The 22401-nt window shown below is 44.8% G+C and overlaps 1 protein-coding gene across 1 annotated transcript in view; it reads left to right on the forward strand.

Annotated features, from left to right (window-relative positions):
* Positions 1–503: 503 nt before the first annotated feature.
* LOC147606394 (uncharacterized) overlaps positions 504–22401 on the forward strand; it is a 67072-nt gene continuing 45174 nt past the window's right edge. Inside the window, exon 1 of the mRNA XM_086792148.1 lies at positions 504–878. Coding sequence (XP_086648274.1) covers positions 570–878 — 309 coding nt within the window. The 5' untranslated portion in view covers positions 504–569. The remainder of the gene's footprint in view (positions 879–22401) is intronic.

A 22401-nucleotide genomic window follows, 5' to 3' on the forward strand; every position in this document is an offset into this window, starting at 1 on the left:
AAGCCGTACATACCTTTTCCAACAAAATCTCTACACTTGTAGCATAGAAAGCCAAAAGAAGTGTTAAAGTCAGTAGGAAGGTTACAATTGTGGATTTGCGAGACGACGAGAAAACCTTTCTTGAAGGGTATCTATTGCCATATTTCATTATTTAAGCACCTTGAGAAAAGGGATCTAAGGGCCTTACACATATGTTTCGCGGAGTTTGGGCTCCCAGTGTGAAAAATGGGTGGGCAAGGAGATGGACGACAGGGACTCCTCGTCCACGAGCATGGGCAGGGGAGATCTCCCCTGATTTCAGGGATCCAATGCACGTTTCCCATGAAAACCCAATTCCACCACATATGTGTAAAGGTAGCTAGCTAGCCCATTATGCAAGAAGTGCATATCCACCACCCATTAAACTGTGTTGTCCATCCTCTTTTTCACACATGTGGGGGTGTTTACACACTTGGCCAGCTGACCATCAACCACCGATGAAAAGGCTTTAATTTTTGTCAAAGGTTTATGTGATTCAAATTAAAATGATCATTTTCCTCCCATATCCTTTGAGAGGATAGCTGCAAGCTATGGCTGTGTTGATCACTTCCCAATGGCAGCTTGCATGCGACCTCAGAGCCCAAGGTGCCAATCACTCTCTTAGTTTTCATACTGCGTGTGGGTTAAGGTCGAACAGTGTGCATTGGGCGGCGGCGGCGGCTCCCAAAACGAGCTATGATGTACTCCGGGCGGAGAGCAAGATGGGCAGGCTGGTGAGCGTGAAGGCCTCCTCTACAGACCTCGCTGGGGCTGCCGACTGGGGCGAGCCCGTCTCCTTGGGCACAGTAAAGCTGCCCTCGGACGTTAACTTGCAGAAACTTGAGGTTTTAATATACCAGGTAAGCAGCAGAGAACCATTAAAATTTTTGTTCTCCCAATGGGGCGTTTGGGCTAGTGAGCCTGTGTGTGTGTGTGAGAGAGAGAGGAGAGAGAGAGAGAGAGAGAGAGAGAGAGATATGAGCCTTTCATTAGCATTATAGCCAAGCCAGCAGACCACATATGATCCATATGATAGCAACGGCCCAGAGAGCTCTCAATTAGGAGCTTGATGCGTGAACTACCAAGCTGAAGAGAAAGAAAGAAAGTAATATTGACATCTCCAAAAGACTCCAAGGGTCTATGAGACCATGACTGATACCACGATACCTGCGGAAATTGGCATCTACAAAAGAGTCTATGAGAGCATGAGTGATACAACGATACCAGGGTTATATACTATACTGAGCCATGGGAAAAGTAACTGAAAGAAAATGAAAAATAACTATTGCTCTAGTGTATATACATGTGATATTGGCATATGACCCTGTGTATGAGGTAAACTAGCCATGATCAACTAATGGTAATGCCTGACTCAACCAATATTGATCCGATGGCCAAGAGAATATCAGGCCAGGCCTCTATGATAGAAGCATTGAGGATGGAGACAAGTACGATATCCCAAGGTGCTAATGAGATTTGAAGTGATATGCCTAGCTGCACAACCAGTCTCTATATCAAGACTACAGGGGTACATAGGCGGCTGTTGATCTCTTCTTTTTCGCTCCAAATACTGAATCTTCCTTGTATCTGCCAAAGAGATTTGAGCTGTGTGTCTCTCCTGGTGTGCTCTCAATAATCCGGGCTTCCTCTGTATTCTATGTGTGTGATGGGTGCAGAACTATGCCTCCTTAGTCTCCTCGATGCTCTGCGAGGCTCCAAGATATTTCCGATGGGTCCTATCATGTGCTAGTTTTGGCTTTGGCGTGGCGGTCTTGAGTGAATGCCATCAGTTTCGTGGTCATTGAGTGACAATATGGATGAGAATTTGCACATTGTTAGTGTAGGTGCATATCTATGAAGGGATAATGAGTATTGAGAGGCAAAAGGCCTATGAAAATGTGAAGGGATAACGGGTGCCAGGAAGCAAAGGTGAATGAAAATGGACCGAGTAATTCTTTTCTGCGGGAAGTAACTTATGGGACATAAAAGCTACTAGATGGCCATTCTGTTCTAAAACAGCTCCAATTGCGATGTTACTTGCATCGGTGATTACTTGGAACGGTTCGTCCCACGAGGCAAGCGCTAGACAAGGAGCTTCTGACTAAGCCACCTTGAGGTTCTTGAATGTCTCCAAAGCTCGTGGAGTCATTCGGATCCGTTGCCTTCTGGTCTCGACTCATGACACCCTTAAGAAGATCTGTAAATCTGTCGAGAGGTCAGAGAATATATGGATGTGGGTGGTTCATGCTTAGTACATGTCCACAAAGGATCGGATATCGCCCACAAAGGATCGGATATCGTAAGTGGTCTGTGGTATCTCCTAATTGACTATCTTGGCCACCTTGGCTGGATCAAGTCGGATGCCCTTGGCATTGATTATGTATCCAAGGTAGTGAACCTTGAACAAATAAAACTCCGTCTTCTTATCATTGATATAGAGCTCGTTGCTTTTCAGTAACTTCAAGACTTTCACCACATCAATGTCATGTTGCCTAACCATAGCTGAAAATACTAGTATGTCGTCCAAAAATATGAACACATACTTTCCAATCAAGTCCTCGAATATCTGCATCATTATGCGATTGAATGTGGCTGGGACATTCGTCAAGTCAAAAGGCATGACCACAAATTCATAGTGGGCCCGTTCCGTACGAAAGGTTGTCTTGGGGATGTCCCCCTCAACAATCCTAACCTGGTGGTATCCACTCTTCAAACCCAGTTTCGAGAACACCTTGGCCCCATTTAGTCTCTTGAGAATGTAATCTATTTGAGGCATCGAGAACTTTGAAGGGAGCTAAAGAAGCTCAGCTGAAACAGTTAGGGTTTCATGTGGGAGACACACACAGAGAAGAAGGGAGAGAGAGAGAGAGAGACGTGTGGGGATAAGTCAACTCACAAAAGTATGAGTGTGTGACTCCCCTATCACACATGTATATTTGCTCTAGTACACATAGTGCACTTAGTACATTAAAAGTACTAAGTGTACTATGTACTATAAAACTTATGGGCTTGTACACACTATAAGGGTGGGCATAATGCCTTTACCCCAACAACCTCCCACTTAAAGGCAAAGTGCCCTTAAATGAAGGAAAAGAAAAATCAGCATGTACATGATAATATACAAGGCCATATCAAGGCTGAAACTGGCCTCATCCAATGCCCATCAAGTGTCTGCAATGAGCAAACCGCTCTGGAGGCAAACTCTTTGTCAACAGATCAACCGGGTTGTCATCCGTATGAATCTTGACAAGCTGAATCAGCTTGTTCTCTATCACCTCTCTGATGAAGTGATACTTCACATCCACATTCTTCGTCTTTGCATGAAAGGCAGGGTTCTTTGCCAACTGGATGGCACTCTGACCGTCACAATGCAACAATGGAATATCCCTTGTATAACCCAAATCAACCACTAACCGAGATAGCCATAATGCCTCCTTGCAAGCCTCTGTGGCTGCAATATACTCGGCCTCTGTAGTAGATAAGGTAGTGCACTTCTGCATCCTGGATATCCATGACACAACACCTCCTGTGAATGTAAACACATAACCGGTAGTAGACTTCTGGTTATCTGGATGACCGGCATAAGCCGAATCCGTGTAACCATGCACTAATGCATCTTGTTTGCCAAAGCAGATGCACATATCCTGTGTGCCCTTCAGGTATCTCATGACACCTTTCACTGCTTCCCAATGCTTCTTGCCAGGGTTGGCCATGTATCTAGTAACCACTCCCACTGCAAATGCAATGTCCGGCCTGGTGGCAACCATGGCATACATGAGACTGCCACCACAAGCTGAAGCATACGGAATCTTGGCCATATCAGCCCTGTCACTATCCGACTGTGGGCTGTCCATAGCACTGAGTTTCACATATGGAGGCAAAGGAGTACTAGTCTTCTTCCCCCCATCCATATTGAACCTCTGCAAAACTTTGCCAATGTATTCCTTCTGAGACAAATACAACACATGCTGATTTCTGTCCCGAAGTATCCGCATACCCAAAATATGATTTGCATCCAAAGCTTAGTGGTGCTTCGAGCCACAACACTTCATGCAAAGATGTATTTCAGCACTTGGTTTATGCCTCAAATGGCCGCACTGTATCATGTGCAGATCATACCACATATCCAGTAAAGGGAATTGGTAATGTCATACTTATTGCAACCAATGGTGCCAATATATGTATGAAAAATGTATTGTATGTTCCAGGGATAAAGAAAAATCTGCTCTCCGTCTCAGCCATAAACGACCAAGGTTTAAAGGTTGAATTTGAGGACGAGAAGTGTTTGGTAAAAGACCCATCAAAGGGTTATGAAATAGTCACTTCTGGAACACGATAAAAAGGCTTGTATAAGCTGGACAGCTATGACAAGCGCACTTATGATGCAAATACAGTGGCTGCCCACACTCCTGCTATGCATGATGCAGAGCTATGGCATGCTCGTTTTGGGCATGTAAATTTTCAGAGTTTGATGCTTTTGCAGAAGCATCATATGGTTGATAATATGCCGCCTCTTGAGTCTCCACCAAGACATGTATGTGAGGGGTGTATTTTGGGAAAGATGCAACGAAAACCATTCCCCAAAGATGGAGCTGTTAGAGCTGAAAGTAAATTACAGCTCATACATAGTGATGTATGTGTGGGAGAGGATTAGGGTTAGAGTAATTCATGTGGGAGACATACACAGAGAGAACAAGGGAGAGAGAGTTGTGGGGATAAGTCAACTCATGGGAATAGCATGAGTGTGTGACTCTCCTATCACACATGTATATTGCACTAGTACACATAGTGCACTTAGTACATTAAAAGTACTAAGTGTACTATGTACTATAACTTATGGGCTTGTACACACTATAAGGGTGGACATTATGCCTTTACCCCAACAACCTCCCACTTAAAGGCAAAGTGCCCTTAAATGAAGGAAAAGAAAAAATCAGCATGTACATGATAATATACAAGGCCATATCAAGGCTGAAACTGGCCTCATCCACACCACAAGTGTCTGCAATGAGCAAACCGCTCCGGAGGCAAACTCTTCGTCAACAGATCAGCCGGGTTGTCATCCGTATGAATCTTAACAAGCTGAATTTGCTTGTTCTCTATCACCTCTCTGATGAAGTGATACTTCACATCCACATGCTTCGTCTTTGCATGAAAGGCAGGGTTCTTTGCCAACTGGATGGCACTCTGACTGTCACAATGCAACAATGGAATATCCCCTGAATAACCCAAATCAACCACTAACCGAGATAGCCGTAATGCCTCCTTGCAAGCCTCTGTGGCTGCAATATACTCGGCCTCTGTAGTAGATAAGGCAGTGCACTTCTGCATCCTGGATATCCATGACACAGCACCTCCTGTGAATGTAAACACATAACCGGTAGTAGACTTCCGGTTATCTGGATGACCGGCATAAGCCGAATCCGTGTAACCATGCACTAATGCATCCTGTTTGCCAAAACAAATGCACATATCCTGTGTGCCCTTTCACTGCTTCCCAATGCTTCTTGCCAGGTTTGGCCATGTATCTAGAAACCACTCCCACTGCAAATGCAATGTCCGGCCTAGTAGCAACCATGGCATACATGTTGTAATGGCTGATTTACAGCCCTTTGTTGTTGTCCATGATGTCCATCATCATCAAAGATGACTCTGCCAGGCTCCTGTTGCCTTGCAGGCTCCTTATACATGCATGTTTCATCAAAAATGACATCATTGCTGCGTATAATCTTTCTATTCACGGGATCCCAAATTTGGTCTATACCCCATTTCACCTCTGTCACCATATCCTAGGAATATGCATTTGTGAGACTTAGGATCAAGTTTGGTGCGCATTTCCCTGCGTATGTGCACGTACGCAATGCAACCAAACACTCTCAAGTGCTTGTATGACGGAGGCTTCCCTGTCCATACTTCTTCTGGCACTTTCCCACCAAGCCTCGTGTTAGGTGACCTGTTTATAAGATGAACGGCTGTCATAACAGCTTCAGCCCAAAAACCATGAGGTAATGCAGCATGTGACAACATAGAACGGACCTTCTCCTGAATGGTCCTGTTCATCCTCTCTGCTGTCCCGTTTTGTGGAGGATCATAAGGAGTAGAGAGCTCCCTCTTGATGCCTTTAGCATCACAAAAGTCCTGAAACTGTTTGGACATGTACTCTCCACCATTGTCGGAACGCAAAGCTTTCAGTGTTTTGCCAGTTTGATTCTCAACAAGAGCAACAAACTTCTCAAACACTGAGAATGTATCACTCTTCAAACGAAGAGGATAAACCCACACCTTGCGTGTGGCATCATCAATAAAAGACACAAAGTATTTTGCCCCTCCCAAAGAAAGCTGAGGCATCTCACATACATCAGTGTGCACAAGCTCTAACTGAGCATCTTTCTGTCCAAGATCTTTCTTGTGGGGGCACTGTAGTTGCCTACCATATATACAATGCTCACAAAACTGAAAACTTGAAAACTTTAGAGAAGGCAAGTAACCCAAACGAGACAATTGCTCCATTCCCTTGACACTCGTGTCCCAACCGGCTATGCCACATAGAAATTTCCGGCAGCTTGGTTGCATTTACATTAGCTTGGTGACAAACACCTGCATGCATGAAGTAAAGAGTGTCCACCTTAGAGCCTCTGGCAACAACCAGTGAGCCCTTACTAATTTTCCACTTTCCACGACCAAATGTGGTAACATAATCAGCATCATCAAGCTGTCCAGTAGAAAGCAGATTCTTCTTGATCTCAGGCACATGCCTGACATCATGGAGCATAAGCTGTGAGCCATCTGAAAACACAAGCCTCACATCACCTCTGCCAAGAATCTTGCATGCATGGTTATCACCCAAATAAACCACTCCTTCATTGCTAGCAGTATACCTGACAAACAAGTCTCTGCAACCTGTGACATGAAAGGAGGCACCTGAATCAATGATCCATGAGTGCATACCATGACCACCTGTAAGAAGTGAATGGGCATCAAGTGAAGACGTAAATAGGACCTCATCCTCACTGTCACCTGCATGTGACACATTGATTTCTTCAATCTTGACTCCACTTTTGCCCTTTGGCTTTACATCTTTGGCTTCATCTTTCTCTTTGTCTTTGCCTTTTCCCTTTTCCTTTTGATCATTTTTCCATTTGTAGCATTGCTTTTTAATGTGTCCCTTCTTGCCACAATAATGGCATTCCAAATCCTTTTTGGAGCGAGACTTGCTCCTTCCCCTTTCTTGGCTTTTTCCCCTTTGTTGGGATCTCCCACGTGCATTCATTGCATTGGACTTTCCAACAGAGTTGTTTTTCCTGTTCATCTCTTCTTGAAGAAGAGCACCCTCAACATCTGCATATGACAGCATAGCATTCGAATTGCTAGTGGCTGTCCTGAATGTGTCCCAACTCTCTGGCAAAGTGCATAACAGAAAAGTGGCTTTGAACTCATCGTCCATTGCCAACTTTTGATTAATGACCTGGCTGACAATACCATTAAACTCATTTAGATGGGCTGTCATAGACGCCCCTTCCTTCATCTGAAGACCTATGAGTTTCTTCAACCAATACACTTTGCTTGAGGCACTTTGTTGGGCATACAAGTCCTGCAATCTCTGCCACATTCCCCAAGCTGTCTTCTCTTCACGAATGCTGAAAAGTAATGAGTCTGACACAGACAACATGATAGTAGATCTTGCCAGCTCATCCATATCTTCCCACTCTTCAGCAGTAAGAGAAGCGGGCATTACACCCCTTTCTTTGATAGGCTTGTGCTGCTTTTTCTGGAGCAACACATTGTAGCACTGGGTTTGCCAAATATCATAGTTATGCGAGCCTTCAAGCTTCTTAATGTGAAGCAATGAAGAGCTCTCACCTGTGGTTGCCATAGCAATATGCAACCTGTCAATGCCTGACTCCCTGCAAAATGTGCAAACACTGCACCAAAAGCACACAAAGTGCTCACAGTTGTTCTCCCAAGCTTTATCTCCCACTGCGGAAGCACAAATGCAACTTTTCTCCCACTGTATGTGATGAAAACACCAAAATCTGGTTGCTGCAGATTTAGGACAGCACCTTAAATGTGCTCTGTTCCCCTTCCAAAGTACTGTACAGCACTACTAAGTGCTCACCAATGATGTACCAAACCTGTACTGGCAAGTACAGCAGCTGAAATCGAGCCTTTTCCTCACTCAAATCAGTGTACAGCCATGCCAAAACTTGTACAAAGCTGTACCAAATCTGTACCAACAGGTACAGTAGCAATAAATGCTCTCCTGGCTGTCCAAATGAGTGAAAATCAGACTTTTACAGTCCCGAACACTGCATACAACAGTCCCGAACAGAAATTGGGCAAAAGCCCCTTGACTGCAAGCTGATTTCTAAGGATTCAAGGCATAAATGTCTTGCCTGCTGCTTTGCCAAGCTCAACAAGCATAAAATCTTGAAAAGCCCCTTGATTTAAGATCAATTTCTGATCATACATGGTACATTGACGCACATGAAGGCATCCAGAGTGTTCACGATGCTTCCCCCTGGCCACATATACATCAAATACATGAAAGCCCCTTGATTTACAGGCACATTGAGTGCTTGTAAGGCATCAACACATTGCCCAAAGCATCAAATGCGATTTGCCTGCATGCAAATCAACCCAATCGGCACAAAAGCCCCTTGATTTGCACTGCAATTTGCTGCAATTTTGCCCAAATGTGCGATTTCTCACATCATACAGCATGTATGAGTGCTTAATTGCACAATTACATCAAAAGCCCCAAATTTTGACATCCAATTTCCTGCAAATTAATCTTGATTGTGACCAATTTCCTGCAAATTGATCCTGATTGTGACCAATGTCACCCAATTTTGCCAATTTTGCTCAAAAATTGAGCAATTTGGCACCTACACCTGCTCAATTGCAAATTGGACACGCAAATTCCAAAAAATTGAAACAAGTACCTCAGGTAATTTTTTGATTTTTCTCTGATTTGCAGGCTGAATTTCTGATGATGCTGTTGCAGAAATCTGATGCAAAAAAAAGGGGGGGGGGCGCTTCTGGTGAATTCAGGCGATTTCTGATTGCAGTGGGGTCGTGATGATGCTGTTGTAGCAGTTCGTGTACGGATGGTTGGCTGCGCTTGGTTGGCTGCTTTGTAGTCGAGCTTCGCAGGCGTGGGGTCGAGCCGGTGCTGCTGCTGGCGACTCAATGTTGCCGCCTCCGTTTAGTGGCTTGCGCTACACGCGTTGGCCCTCACCGAAGCTGGCGCGTTCGATGGATGCCCGCCTCCGACTTCGCCTAGTTCGCTCGCTGCTGAGCGCCACTCGCCGTGTCGAGCTTGCCTTCGCCGTCTCCGCCTAGCCGGCGCTACACGCGACAAGCATGTTTTTATTGACGTCGCCTCTTCGCTCACGCCCAGCAGCCAGCCTACGCCCAACGCTCACGCCCAGCAGAAGCTTGTATGTTCGCCTTCATTGGACACCTGGCTCTGGTACGCAGCCTGTGTTCGCCTGCCTCCCCTTCGCACTAAACGTGTAGACGCCTGGCTGTGTGCAAGGCGATGTTGGGCAGACCAGCGTGGCTGCTGGGCAGCCCACGCTCACACTGACTGGGTCACACCGACAAGCTACTTCAGCCCTCCAGGTTCCATGGAGCTACACACACACAGCCTGCATAGCAGAATTTGAGCCACGCTTTTCTCTTTGATGGCAGGGCGTTTTTGAAGAAACTCAGCTACAGAGGATCAAGACAGCAACCTATGCTCTGATACCAGTTGTGTGGGAGAGGATTAGGGTTAGAGTAATTCATGTGGGAGACATACACAGAGAGAACAAGGGAGAGAGAGTTGTGGGGATAAGTCAACTCATGGGAATAGCATGAGTGTGTGACTCCCCTATCACACATGTATATTGCACTAGTACACATAGTGCACTTAGTACATTAAAAGTACTAAGTGTACTATGTACTATAACTTATGGGCTTGTACACACTATAAGGGTGGGCATTATGCCTTTACCCCAACAATGTATGTGGTCCAATCAGGACACCATCCATAGGGGGGCATCTTTACTTTGTCACATTCATTGATGACTACTCCAGGTTTGCTTGGGCTTACCCTTTGAAAGCGAAAACAGATGTGTTTACATGCTTTCGACACTTTGTAGCAATGGCTGAAAATATGTGTGGATGTAAAGTCCAAACACTCCGCTCAGATAGAGGTGGAGAATACATGTCAAATGCATTCAAGGATTATATGCTTCAAAAGGGCATCAAACACCAATGTACTGTGCCTTATACACCGCAGTAGAATGGTGTAGCTGAACGGAAAAATAGATCTCTCATGGAGATGGCAAGATGCATGGTGAAAGCACAAAAGTTGCCTCACAAATTTTGGATGGAAGCTATAATGTGTGCAACTCATGTGTTGAACAGGTGTCCAACAAAAGCTTTGAAAACCATAACACCATTTGAGGCTTGGTATAGCCGAAAGCCAACAGTGGATTATATGCGTACATTTGGGTGCCAGAACAACTCCGAAGAAAGCTAGATGACAAAGCAATTAAATGCATTTTTGTGGGCTACAGCAATGAAAGCAAAGGATACCGTCTTTATAATCCAACTACACGAAGGATTTTTGTCAGTAGAGATGTGGTATTTGCTGAAAATTCAGAACAGCCCATGTACAGCTTGTATAAAAGCAATGATACAGGCATACAGGACATGTTTGATGGACTTTTACCCATTGCAATTAGGGGAACAGCCAGCCATTCAGCCCCCTTCTATCGAAGAAGTGGAAGATCTTGTCAGGGAAGAGCAAACAGCCATAGACACAGCCAAGTCAGTGCCAAGATGGTTGCTGGAAAGCAAACTTGCAGCTCCACTCACAGGTAGAACAAGGGCTAGTTCCAGCCATGCTTTGAATGTACATAGTGGGGAGTCTGCATTCGCAATGGGTGGTCTCTTTGATTCAGAAGAACCTTCTTCTTATGAAGAAGCACATGAGAATGAGGATTGGTTGCAAGCTATGCAAGCTGAAATTTCTTCTATCATGAAGAACAATACATGGGATCTTGTGGAATTGCCTAAAGGCAAGCATGTAATTGGAACAAAGTGGGTGTACAAAGTCAAAAGAAAGTCTGATGGTACTATTGACAGGTACAAAGCAAGACTTGTGGCTAAAGGCTACTCCCAGAAAAAGGGAATAGATTATGAAGAGACTTTTGCTCCTACTTCGAGAATGACCACAATAAGATCAGTGATTGCATTGGCTGCCCATAAAGGATGGAAAGTGCATCAATTGGACATCAAAACTGCCCATAAAGGATGGAAAGTGCATCAATTGGACATCAAAACTGCATTCTTAAATGGGGATTTACAGGAGGAAGTATATGTAAATCAGCCCATTGGTTTTGTAGTTCCTGGTGAGGAACATAAAGTATGCAGGTTGCACAAAGCATTGTATGGGTTAAAGCAAGCTCCAAGAGCTTGTTATGATAAGATACATGCTTTGTATGTAGATGACATGCACATTACAGGTACTAGCAAAGCACAAATTTCAGATTTTAAATCTGATTTGAAAGCTGAATTTGATATGTCAGATTTGGGGCCTTTACTCTACTATCTCGGCATACAGTTTATGCATACAGATGATGGCATTGTTATGCAACAAACTAAGTACATAAAAAGTTTGCTAAAAAGGTTTCACATGGATGAATGTAAGCCCATTTCTACTCCGGTAGAACCAAATGTACGGCTTACTATACATGATATTGGAGAGCCTTTTGAGGCCGGCATTTATAGCCAGGCAATGGGATGCCTCATTTACTTGTGTAACACGAGGCCAAATATATCTTTTGGGGTGTCTTTGTTGAGCAAATTCATGCATAGCCCAGGCACAAAGCATTGGCAAGCAGTCAAACGCATCTTTCGTTATCTTAATGGTACCCTCGATCTTGGTTTGTTCTATCCCAGGGGGGGGCAGCTTGCAGCTTTATGCATACAGTGATTTAGATTGGGCTGGTGATTATGATACCAGGCAATCCACCAGTGGGAATTGTTTTTTTCTTGGCAGTTCATGCATATCTTGGTTGAGTAAAAAGCAACCCACTGTTGCTACATCTACTTGTGAGGCTGAGTACAGGGCAGTCTTTACAGCTACTGTAGATTGTGTATGGTTGAGGAGACTATTGGCTGATCTTCGTGAGTGTCAGCAGACACCCACCACCATTCTCACTGATAGCCAGAGTGTTATGGCCGTGGCACGAAATCCAGTATTTCATGCACGTACCAAGCACATAGAGATTCATTAGCACTATGTCAGAGAGAGGCTACATGCAGGGGAGATCAGTTTATCTTATTGCCCTACACAGGATATATGGATGTGGCACACATGCAAGGGTTTACTTGCATTTTGTGGATACCACACTTTTGGCTCTCTCTCTCTCTCTCTCTCTCTCTCATTTCTGTGTGTGAGCTTCTCTACCCTGCACCTAACCCTAATGTGCAGGTTTGTGTGAGTCCAACACCCAACACAGTTGCTTTAAGGGTTGTTGCTTTTGGGTTTTTTGATACACAGGTACAGCATTGTGCACATGCATAATGGCAAATCAACAGCAGAGTGATGTGTTCACGTACTTGTCTAAGGAAGACAAGCTGGATGGCATGAATTACTCCTTGTGGAGTTTTATGCTGAGAAATGTGCTCGTGGCAAAAGGTCTTTGGGATTTTGTTAGTGGTGATGAACCACGTCCAGGTCCATTGGCTCCAGAGACTCCTCCCCAAGGGGGTGCTCGTGGAAGAGGACAACAGGCACAGGCACCAGGTCAGCCACTGCCTGTTCAAAGAACAAATGCTCAAAAGACATGGGATGCCAAAGATGCACAAGCCTTATCACTTATTGCATTGTCAGTACAGAGGTCTATTATACCTCATATTCGTTCAGCTGGCTCTTCACGGAATGCATGGGTGACTTTGGAGCAAATGTATGCTGCTCGTAATGAGGCACGGATCTCATTTTTGAAAAGAGAGCTGGAAAATCAGAAGATGCATGAAGGAGATGATATGTCTAGCCACTTGAACAAGCTGCAGGATTTGAGAGAGCAACTCATCAATGTGGATGAGATTATTCTTGAGACACAGCTTGTGTCCACCATCTTAAACTCTTTGCCAAGATCCTACTTGGCTTTCCATACCTCTTTGAACCTTAGCATGAGGAATGCTGTTGAGCCCCTAAAGTATCAGGAACTTGTTGCTCTCTTGTTACAGGAAGAGCAAATCAGGAAGAACATGAACATGAACACAAGTGCTGAACAAGCATTTGTGACAAGTCAAAAAGGGAAAGGCAAGTCTCAACCAAAGAGTTCAAATCAGAATTCAGGTGATGGTGGTTCATCTTAGGATACCAAGAAAGGTGATGACAGCCCAAGAAGAAGGGCAAATGCCATTACTGTAAGAAGCCAGGTTACTACATCACACAGTGTAGGAAGAGGATTGCCAAAGAGAAGGCGAAGGAATCTGGAATGTCTGTAAACGATGCCTCTAAAGCTCCTCCGAAGACTGCTTCCTTTGTTGAAGACAGGGATTACTGTTTCTACACATGCAGTTATGATGCCTCTTGGTCTTCACAGGCACTCAGTGTGACTGAGCATGCATGTACATGGTATTTTGATAGTGGCGCTTCAAAGCATATCACATCTCGCAGGGATTTGTTTTGTAATGTATGCCCTGCCCCTGTTGGCAAAACTGTTCAGTGTGCCAATAATGCTTCATATCTAGTTCGTGGCATTGGGGAGATTCAGCTCACAACCATTGATGGCTCTATTCTTCTCCTTACAGATGCCTTGTATGTACCAGGGATAAAGAAGAATTTGTTGTCCATTTCTTCTTTAGCACAGTGTGGTATGCAAGTCAACTTTGATGATGACAAATGCATGGTCAGAGACAAAGCTAATGCTTTGACCTTGATGCTTACTGGTACATTATGTCATGGACTCTATCAGTTGGATGCATTTCAGCCAGTGGATCAGTCTGCTTATAATGCATTCACTCTTACTCCAGCTATGGCTGATGCGGAGTTATGGCATGCTCGCATGAGGCATGTAAATTTTGGTAGTCTTATGCTTATGCAGCGACATAACATGTTGACAGACCTACCTCTTATGGAGAAGCCTCCAGATCACATATGTGAAGGATATATTTTGGAAAAAATGCATCGGTTTTCCTTTCCACGTGATCAAGCTCTACGAGCAACTGCAAAGTTGCAGCTTATACACAGTGATCTTTGTGGTCCCATGCAGACGAAGTCATTAGGAGGTTGCTTCTACTTTTCTACATTTATTGATGACTTCTCTCGTATATGCTGGGTCTATCCGTTGACACAAAAATCACAGGTATATGATGCATTTTTGGTCTTTGTTGCACTTGCTGAAACAGAGTCAGGATGCAAGGTTAAGACTCTCCGTTCTGACCGAGGGGGGGAATATGTGTCACACATGTTGAATTCCTTTCTTGAGAGTAGAGGTATCAAGCATTAGTATACTACTCCTTATACTCCACAGCAAAATGGGGTTGCAGAAAGGAAGAATCGGTCACTCATGGAGATGGCCAAATGTATCTTATGGCGCCACATATCTTTTGGGTGGAAGCTGTTATGTGTGCTTGTCATATTTTGAATCAATGTCCCACGAAGGCATTGGTTTCCATTACTCCTTTTGAGGCTTGGCATGGCCGCAAGCCTTCGGTATCACATTTTCGTACTTTTGGGTGTCTAGCATATGCACACATACCCAAAGAGTTGAGGAGGAAGTTGGATGTTAAAGCCACAAAATGTATTTTTGTTGGGTATAGCCGTGAGAGCAAGGGCTACTGGTTATATGACCCACTGTCCAAGAAGATATTCACTAGTCGGGATGTGATTTTTGATGAAAAATCAGAAATATCCATGGCTGGTTATGATGTAAATTAGGCTGAAAATGATGTGTTTGAAGGTCTACTACCTATGGAGTTTCATTCCACAGTTGGTGATCCAACCCATGAGGGTGCAGGACAGCCAGCAAATCATGAAGGTGGTGCAGAAATTCAGCAGGAGATTGAGCCAAAAGTTGAGCCAAATTTGGGGCAACAGGCTCCACAAGTCAGACATATACCTAGATGGTATTTGAGGACATTACAAGACAGCCATCTAGAGACTCCTCTTGCTGGCCGTACTCGTAGGGAGACACGGACCAATGAGCATGCACACATCATGGATTTAAATATGGTTATAGTAGCCAGTTTACAGGATGATGATGAGCCTGATTCATTTGTGGATGCACGAGACAATGTGCATTGGAACAAAGCCATGCAGGATGAACTTGATTCTATTAAAAAGAATCAAACATGGGATTTGGTTGATCTGCCCAAAGGCAAGAAAGCCATTGGTACTAAGTGGGTCTATAAGTTGAAAAGACATGCAGATGGATCCATTGACAGGTACAAAGCCCGTCTAGTTGCAAAGGGCTATGCACAGAAGAAGGGCATTGATTATGAGGAGACATTTGCACCTACATCCCGTATGTCGACACTTAGGAGTGTCATTGCATTGGCTGCACATCGTGGTTGGGTTGTTCATCAGTTAGACATCAAGACTGCTTTCCTACATGGGGACCTCGAGGAGGAAGTTTATGTACATCAGCCCATAGGTTTTGCAAAACATGGTCATGAAGGGAAAGTATGCAGGCTGAAAAAGGCCTTGTATGGTTTGAAACAAGCTCCACGAGCTTGGTATGCAAAGATAGATGCTTTCTTGCTCACTCAAGGCTTTGTGAACAGTCCATTAGAAGCCACTTTGTATGTAAAGAAAGAAGAGAAAGATCTGCTGGTCATCAGTCTTTATGTAGATGATCTATTGCTCATGGGATCAAATGATGACAAAATTGCAGCGTTTACAGAGATACTGCAACAGACATTTGACATGTCTGATTTGGGGCTCGTACACCACTATTTGGGCATACAGTTTGTGCAGGATAACAGAGGCATTGTGTCATGGCCCTGTGAAAATGGAGCAGGACAAGTGTGGGCATGGTGGTTGCAGAGTCAGAATATTTTATGATTCACATGGGGGGTGCCCGGACAGTGTTTAAGATGTGTGGACATCCCTAGGTGTGAAGGGGGAAACTAAAAACATTAAGTTTTAATGTTTATTGAAGTTTGCCCCTAGGCCTTAGTGGCCCTAGGAACTTATTAAGTTGGGGCCCTAGGGATTAAATTGGGGAGGAGTTTTCTCTCTCTTCTCTCTCTCTCTTCCCTTTTTGGGGAATCGTGTAGCAAAAGAGGAGTGTTTCCTTCATGCGCTTGAATACTAGCGTGGAAAAGCACAGGAAGAAGGAGGCGGCTGTTTTGCTGTGTGCTGTAGCTGTTTTTCTGAGTAGAATCAGCCGTACAGCACTGTACGGCCAGAACTGGGCAAACACTCTCTCTCTCTTTCTCCTCTGTTGCTGGCTGCGCACAGAACTGCTGCTGGAAACTCTGCGCAGAAGACCTGTACAGGCTGTACAGTCTGTTTTCCAGCAAGTACACATTGTACGGCTGCCGTACAGTGTACGGGCAGCAAGGTACAACAAGTACAGTCGCTGCAGCGGTGCTGACAGGTGGCTGGACAGACCTGAATACACAGATTCAGGCAGGTACAGAAGTGGACAGCAGGCTGTTTATGCAAGTACAACTCCTGGCACGTATCCCGAGGCGGTACAGACGGGTACTGTGCTGATTTTCAGATCTGTATTTTCAAGGACAGCATAGGAGTGAGCATCAGGAGGAGGATACAGGCAAGTGCAAGCACACGTGTGAAGCAGGATTGTGGATTCAAGTGCCTGCAGGCACAGATTGGTGCTGTTGCTTCCTCCAGTGTTGTTTCACGAGCTGAACTTGGTAAGCTCTGTTTCTGTTCATCCATCTCTCTTTCTACTGCTTGATGTCTGCTGCAGGTATGTGTTATCTGGCTCCTTGTGAGAGGAGGGGTATGGCAGATTGACAAGGGATTAAGACAGAGATTGGGCAGCACATGTATGTTTGAGCTGAGAAGATGTATCATGCTCTTGAGTTATGCCAGATGTATGCCCATGGCTGGCCTGCTTTGTGATCTTGGCTGATCAGAGGGAGGCACAGTGTGTTGCTTGAGGACACAGATCTGTGTGCATAGATCCTCTGTGCTGAGAAGGATTTGTGGGCCGTCAGATTGGACTTACAGGTGTAAACTCTTGGCTGGTCTTTGTGTTGTACTCAGCCATACATATTATTTTAATTGAATAAAGAAATACCGCAAGGGGCGCCAAGCTTTGGGGCCAACAGGTGTCGCTGTGTTTTCAGATTTGGGCACTCTAGCCCCAATCTGTGTTTTGTTTCTCATCTAGACTACAAGTGGACGGGTGGTTGCTCCTACCGCACTCTGGTTTTCTATCAGAGGCCGGTTTCAAGGTTCCGTTGCCGGGACCAATCATCAACTTTCTGAAGGGGGTGAGCTCGTGGTTGCTTTGAAGAAAGCCATCGCTGAAAATTCAGCAATCATGTCTGATATAGAGGAAGAGTACTTCTATCAAGAAGAAGAAGAGCAAGAGTCTTCTCCTGAAAGAGATGTATCTGAGGATATTTTTGCAAGAGAACAGGCTGCAGATGTAGAGCCTTATGAGGATGTAACACAGCCAGAAGATGTGCATGGTAAAGAGGATGATGATGCTCGGTTCAAAGATCGCTTGGCTAGTGTTATGGATACTTTTATGCAGCTCACACAGAGTGAGATTTGTTGAATTTTTGAGATCTCGCACAGAACCCCGCACAGAGCCCCAGAAAAAGAAGAAGAAGGTTCGTTCGAAGAATCTTTCTCAAGGTCATAGTGGTACCACTCCACAGGATCCATCTCCTGCACAGTTTCCGAACATGCAGCATGCTTTTGGTGCTAACCCGCAGAGTTCCTTCTATGGACAGCCACCTATTCCTCAGCAGAACATGCATCCAGGGTACTTTGGTGGTGGCTCGGTGTTTCAATCCATGACTGGGGGTTATCCTCAGGGAGGCATGGGTATGTATGGGCCTTTTGGAGCCAATTTTCAGCCTGGCATGCAAGGGAATATGTATGGTGGTATGCAGTCCGGTATGGCTGGAAATATGTTTGCAGGCATGCAACCTGGGATGCAAGGCAATATGTTTGGTGGCATGCAGCCAGGTATGCATAATGGAATGTATGGAAACATGGCTGGGATGTATGGTATGCCTGGTGTTGGAATGGGAAATGTTGACCCAATGATGGGTATGAATGTTGGGGGCAGCAATCTTACGAAACCACTTCCATATGATAATCTAACGCCTATGGGCAAGGCGAAGGATTACAAGGAAGGGGGAGCTGCAGTGAAGTTTGACACTTTCAGTGGGGCCAAGGATAAATTGAAGGCACTTACCTTTTTACAGCAGTTTGATGCTGCTTTTTCTGGTGGGAATTACACAGAGTCCTCAAAGGTGAGGAAAGCTGCCACTTTTCTCAAGGGCAATGCTTTGCAGTGGTGGTCTACTCTTCTTTTGCAGGGCATAGCACCCACCACATGGGTTCAATTCAAACAGGTTTTCTCTTCCGTATGGCTCACATCTACATTTGAGGTGGATGTTATGACTGCATGGCACAAGCTGGATGCTTCAAAGTGTGATAGTTTGGAGGATTATAACAAGAAGTTTTGGGAAGCTCTACTCCCAGTGACTTCTTATCGTGCCGTGCCATTATCTGAGCAGGTTGAGAAATATTGTTGTGGGCTGCCCAAGGAGGTACGAGATTATTGTATAAAGACAAGAGTAACGAACATGTCACAGATGATTGAAAATGCTATGACAGCTAATGCGTTACTCACAGGTGGTTCATCTGGATTTAAGGGCAGTAAGAAATTGAGCAAGAAAGCTGAAAAATTTGGGCATGCTTCTCGTGATGCTAAAGGGTCTACAGAGACAAAGTATAAGAAGTTGCCAATGCCCAAAAGGACTTCTGAGGAAAGACAGGCTTTGAGAGATGCTCAAAAGTGTTTTTACTGTACTGAAGAGGGGCATATGTCATTCAATTGTCCCAAAAGAACGTCCAAGAAGGACCCTGACAATAAAGGAGAGCCCAAGCCAAAGAAACCAAAGCCTTCTGCAGGCTTAGTTCCTGATCTTGTGGGGGAGCAGCTAGGTGGTGAAGCTACAGAGTTGTGCAGGGCATGGGGCAAAGTGAGAGATCAGAATGCTTTGATCTTCTTTGACACAGGTGCTAGAGCCAACTTCATTTCACCAGATTTGGCTGGCCGATTGGGGATTCGCGTAGAGGAGATGGGGCCGTTACATGAGGCAAATATGGCTTGTCCAGGGTATGCAGAACCCGTTACTCCTATTATTGGGAAGCTTCGGCTTCATTTGCAGGGTTATGTGGACAGCGAGGAGTTCTTCATCATGCCTTTGGATGGCTGTGATGTTTTGTTGGGGATGCCATGGTGCCACAGGGTACATGCGGTGGTGGATACTTACAATAGGAAAATTACTCTGACTCATAGAGGGAAAGAGCATGTATTGGATGTAAAACTCAAAGGGGAATCTGTTCCTATTGTATCCGCTTCGGCGATTTCATCAGTAATGAAAAAGCATCTTTCCGCGTACTTGATTTATGTAAAGGATGCACAGGATGATGAGTCTAAGTCTAATTTGTCAATGTTAGATAAGGACAGGGCTGATTTCTTAAGTGGGTTTCAAGACTGTTTTTCCGAGTCATTGCCAGGAGAATTACCTCCTGAGAGGCCAGAAGATCATGCCATAGATCTGATTCCTGGTAGTACTCCAATAGACCGCCGTATCGTGTTAGTGCAGCCCAACAGGAAGAGATTATGAGTCAGGTGCAGGAGCTTTTGAATAAAGGGTTGATTCAGCCTAGCTCATCACCCTTTTGCTCACCTGTGCTCTTAGTGCAGAAGAAGGATGGTTCTTGGCGCATGTGTATAGATTACAGGGCGCTGAATAAGAATACCATCAAGAATCGATTCCCCATACCGAGGATCGATGACATCTTGGACCGCTTACAGGGCTCCACAGTTTTTAGTCGTATTGACTTGAAAAGCGGGTATCATCAGATACGCATTAGACCCGAGGATGTGCATAAGACAGCATTCCGAACCACGTTTGGGTTGTATGAGTTCTTGGTTATGCCCTTTGGTTTAACAAATGCGCCTGCCACATTTAACAGAATGATGGACAGGATTTTCAGGCCTCATAGAGAGTTTGTGGGCACATTCTTTGATGATATGATTGTGCATTCACGAACTGAGGAAGAGCATAGAAGGCATTTGGCCATTGTGTTTGCAGAATTCAGAAACCATAGATTGGTGGTTAATGGCAAGAAGAGTGAGTTTTTCTTGCAGGAGATACATTTCTTGGGGCATATTGTGTCTGGTCATGGAGTCCGTATGGATCCAGCAAAGGTGGAAGCAATACTTAATTGGCCAGCTTTGAGGACCGTGCATGATGTACGCAGCTTTTTAGGATTGTGTTCCTATTACAGGCGTCACATACGGCACTTTGCTGAAATTGCTTCGCCTCTTCATGCTTTGACGAAGAAAGCAACTCCGTTTAGATGGGCTGATCGGGAAATTACAGCATTCAAAAAGCTCAAAGAAAAGCTTACTTCGGACCCAGTATTGGTGTTACCGGACCTCCGAAAGGCTTTTGTTGTCCAGTGTGATGCATGTGGAAGTAGCATTGGTGCAGTTCTCATGCAAGAGGGACATGTCATAGCCTATGAGAGTAGAGTTTTGCAAGATGTCGAGAAGCATTTACAGGTGTATGAGAAAGAGATGTTGGCTGTAATTCACGCTCTTTCTACATGGAAACACTACTTGCTTGGGGCTGATTTCACTGTGCAGACAGATCATCAGACCTTGCGATATTTCCTCACGCAGACTAAGCTTTCAGAGAAGCATATGCGTTGGGCAAACTTTTTATCAATGTTTCACTTCCAGATTGTGCATGTGGAAGGCAAAAAGAATGTAGTGGCAGATGCTTTGTCACGCAAGCCACAGGTCTCTGCAGTTTCACTTGCTTATCATCATGAGCTTGATGAAATGAAAGAGCAGTATGCCCATGATGAGGACTTTGAAAGGTTGTATGATCAGATGTCTGAGGGTCAGTGGCATGAGCATTACACTCTCAGAGATGGGTTTTTATTGATGCATGGCAGACTGTGTGTTACCAGGCCATTGCGATTCAAGGTTATGATTGAAAGTCATACTCCACCGTATGCAGGTCATAGAGGAATTGACGCCACGGTCAAAGCAGTGGAGACTTTCTTTTATTGGCCAACCTTGAGAAGAGATGTTGATGCCTTTGTGAGGCAATGCATCGTATGTCAGAAGGTAAAGTTTGACCGTCAGAAGACACCAGGGTTATTACAACCTTTACCTATTCCGGATAGACCTTGGGAGAGCATTGCCATGGATTTTGTATTTGATCTTCCACGGACATAAACGGGAAATGATGGCATCTGGACTATCATATGCAGGTTCAGTAAGCAGGCACATTTCATTCCCGTACGGAAGACAATTAAAGTGGATCATATGGTGAAGTTGTTCATGGCGAACATCTTCAAGTATCATGGCTTGCCTACGTCTATCATTAGTGACCGTGATCCACGGATGACGAGTTTGTTTTGGAGAGGGTTGTTTGACAACATGGGTACAACTCTCAAGTTTTCATCGTCATTTCATCCACAGACAGATGGTCAGTCAGAAGAGGCTAACTCTACAGTGTTGGATCTTCTCAAGTGTTATGTGTCAGAGCACAAGCAACAATGGGAAAAGTATCTTCCTTTAGTGGAGTTTGCATATAACAACACTGTACATAGCTCGACAGGCAAGGCGCCTTTTGAGATTGTAGAAGGAGGGAAGAAGGTTCCACCCATTTTGCATACAAAGGATAAGATCTTTGAGGCTGATCAGTATGTGGAGAGCTTGGATGAAGCTTATCGGAGAGTTAAGTTGGCCCTCCAGAAAACTCAGCAGAAGCAAAAGAAAGCCGCAGACCGTCACAGACGTGATTTGCAGTTTGCATTGGGTGATTGGGTTCTTTTGCGTTTTGAAAAGGCTAGACTCAAGAAGATGAAGGGTAAAGAGCGCTTATTCCCTAAGTTGAGCATGCGATATTATGGGCCTTTTCAGGTTTTGGAAAAGATTGGTGAGGTAACCTATCGTTTGAAGTTACTAGATCACTGGAGGATTCACAATGCTTTTCACGTGAGTCTTCTTAGACCTTTCCGTGGGGATGTGCCTGAGGATGTATCAGATGAGGCTCAGCCGGAAGTTGAGGAACTTGATGAGGTTCTGACTCCAGAGCAGATACTGGCACATAAAGAAAGGAAGGTACGAGGTA

Source organism: Cibotium barometz, chromosome 57, assembly GCF_041138505.1.
Source record: "Cibotium barometz isolate CiBa-2024 chromosome 57, ASM4113850v1, whole genome shotgun sequence".
Taxonomy (NCBI): Eukaryota; Viridiplantae; Streptophyta; class Polypodiopsida; order Cyatheales; family Cibotiaceae; genus Cibotium; species Cibotium barometz.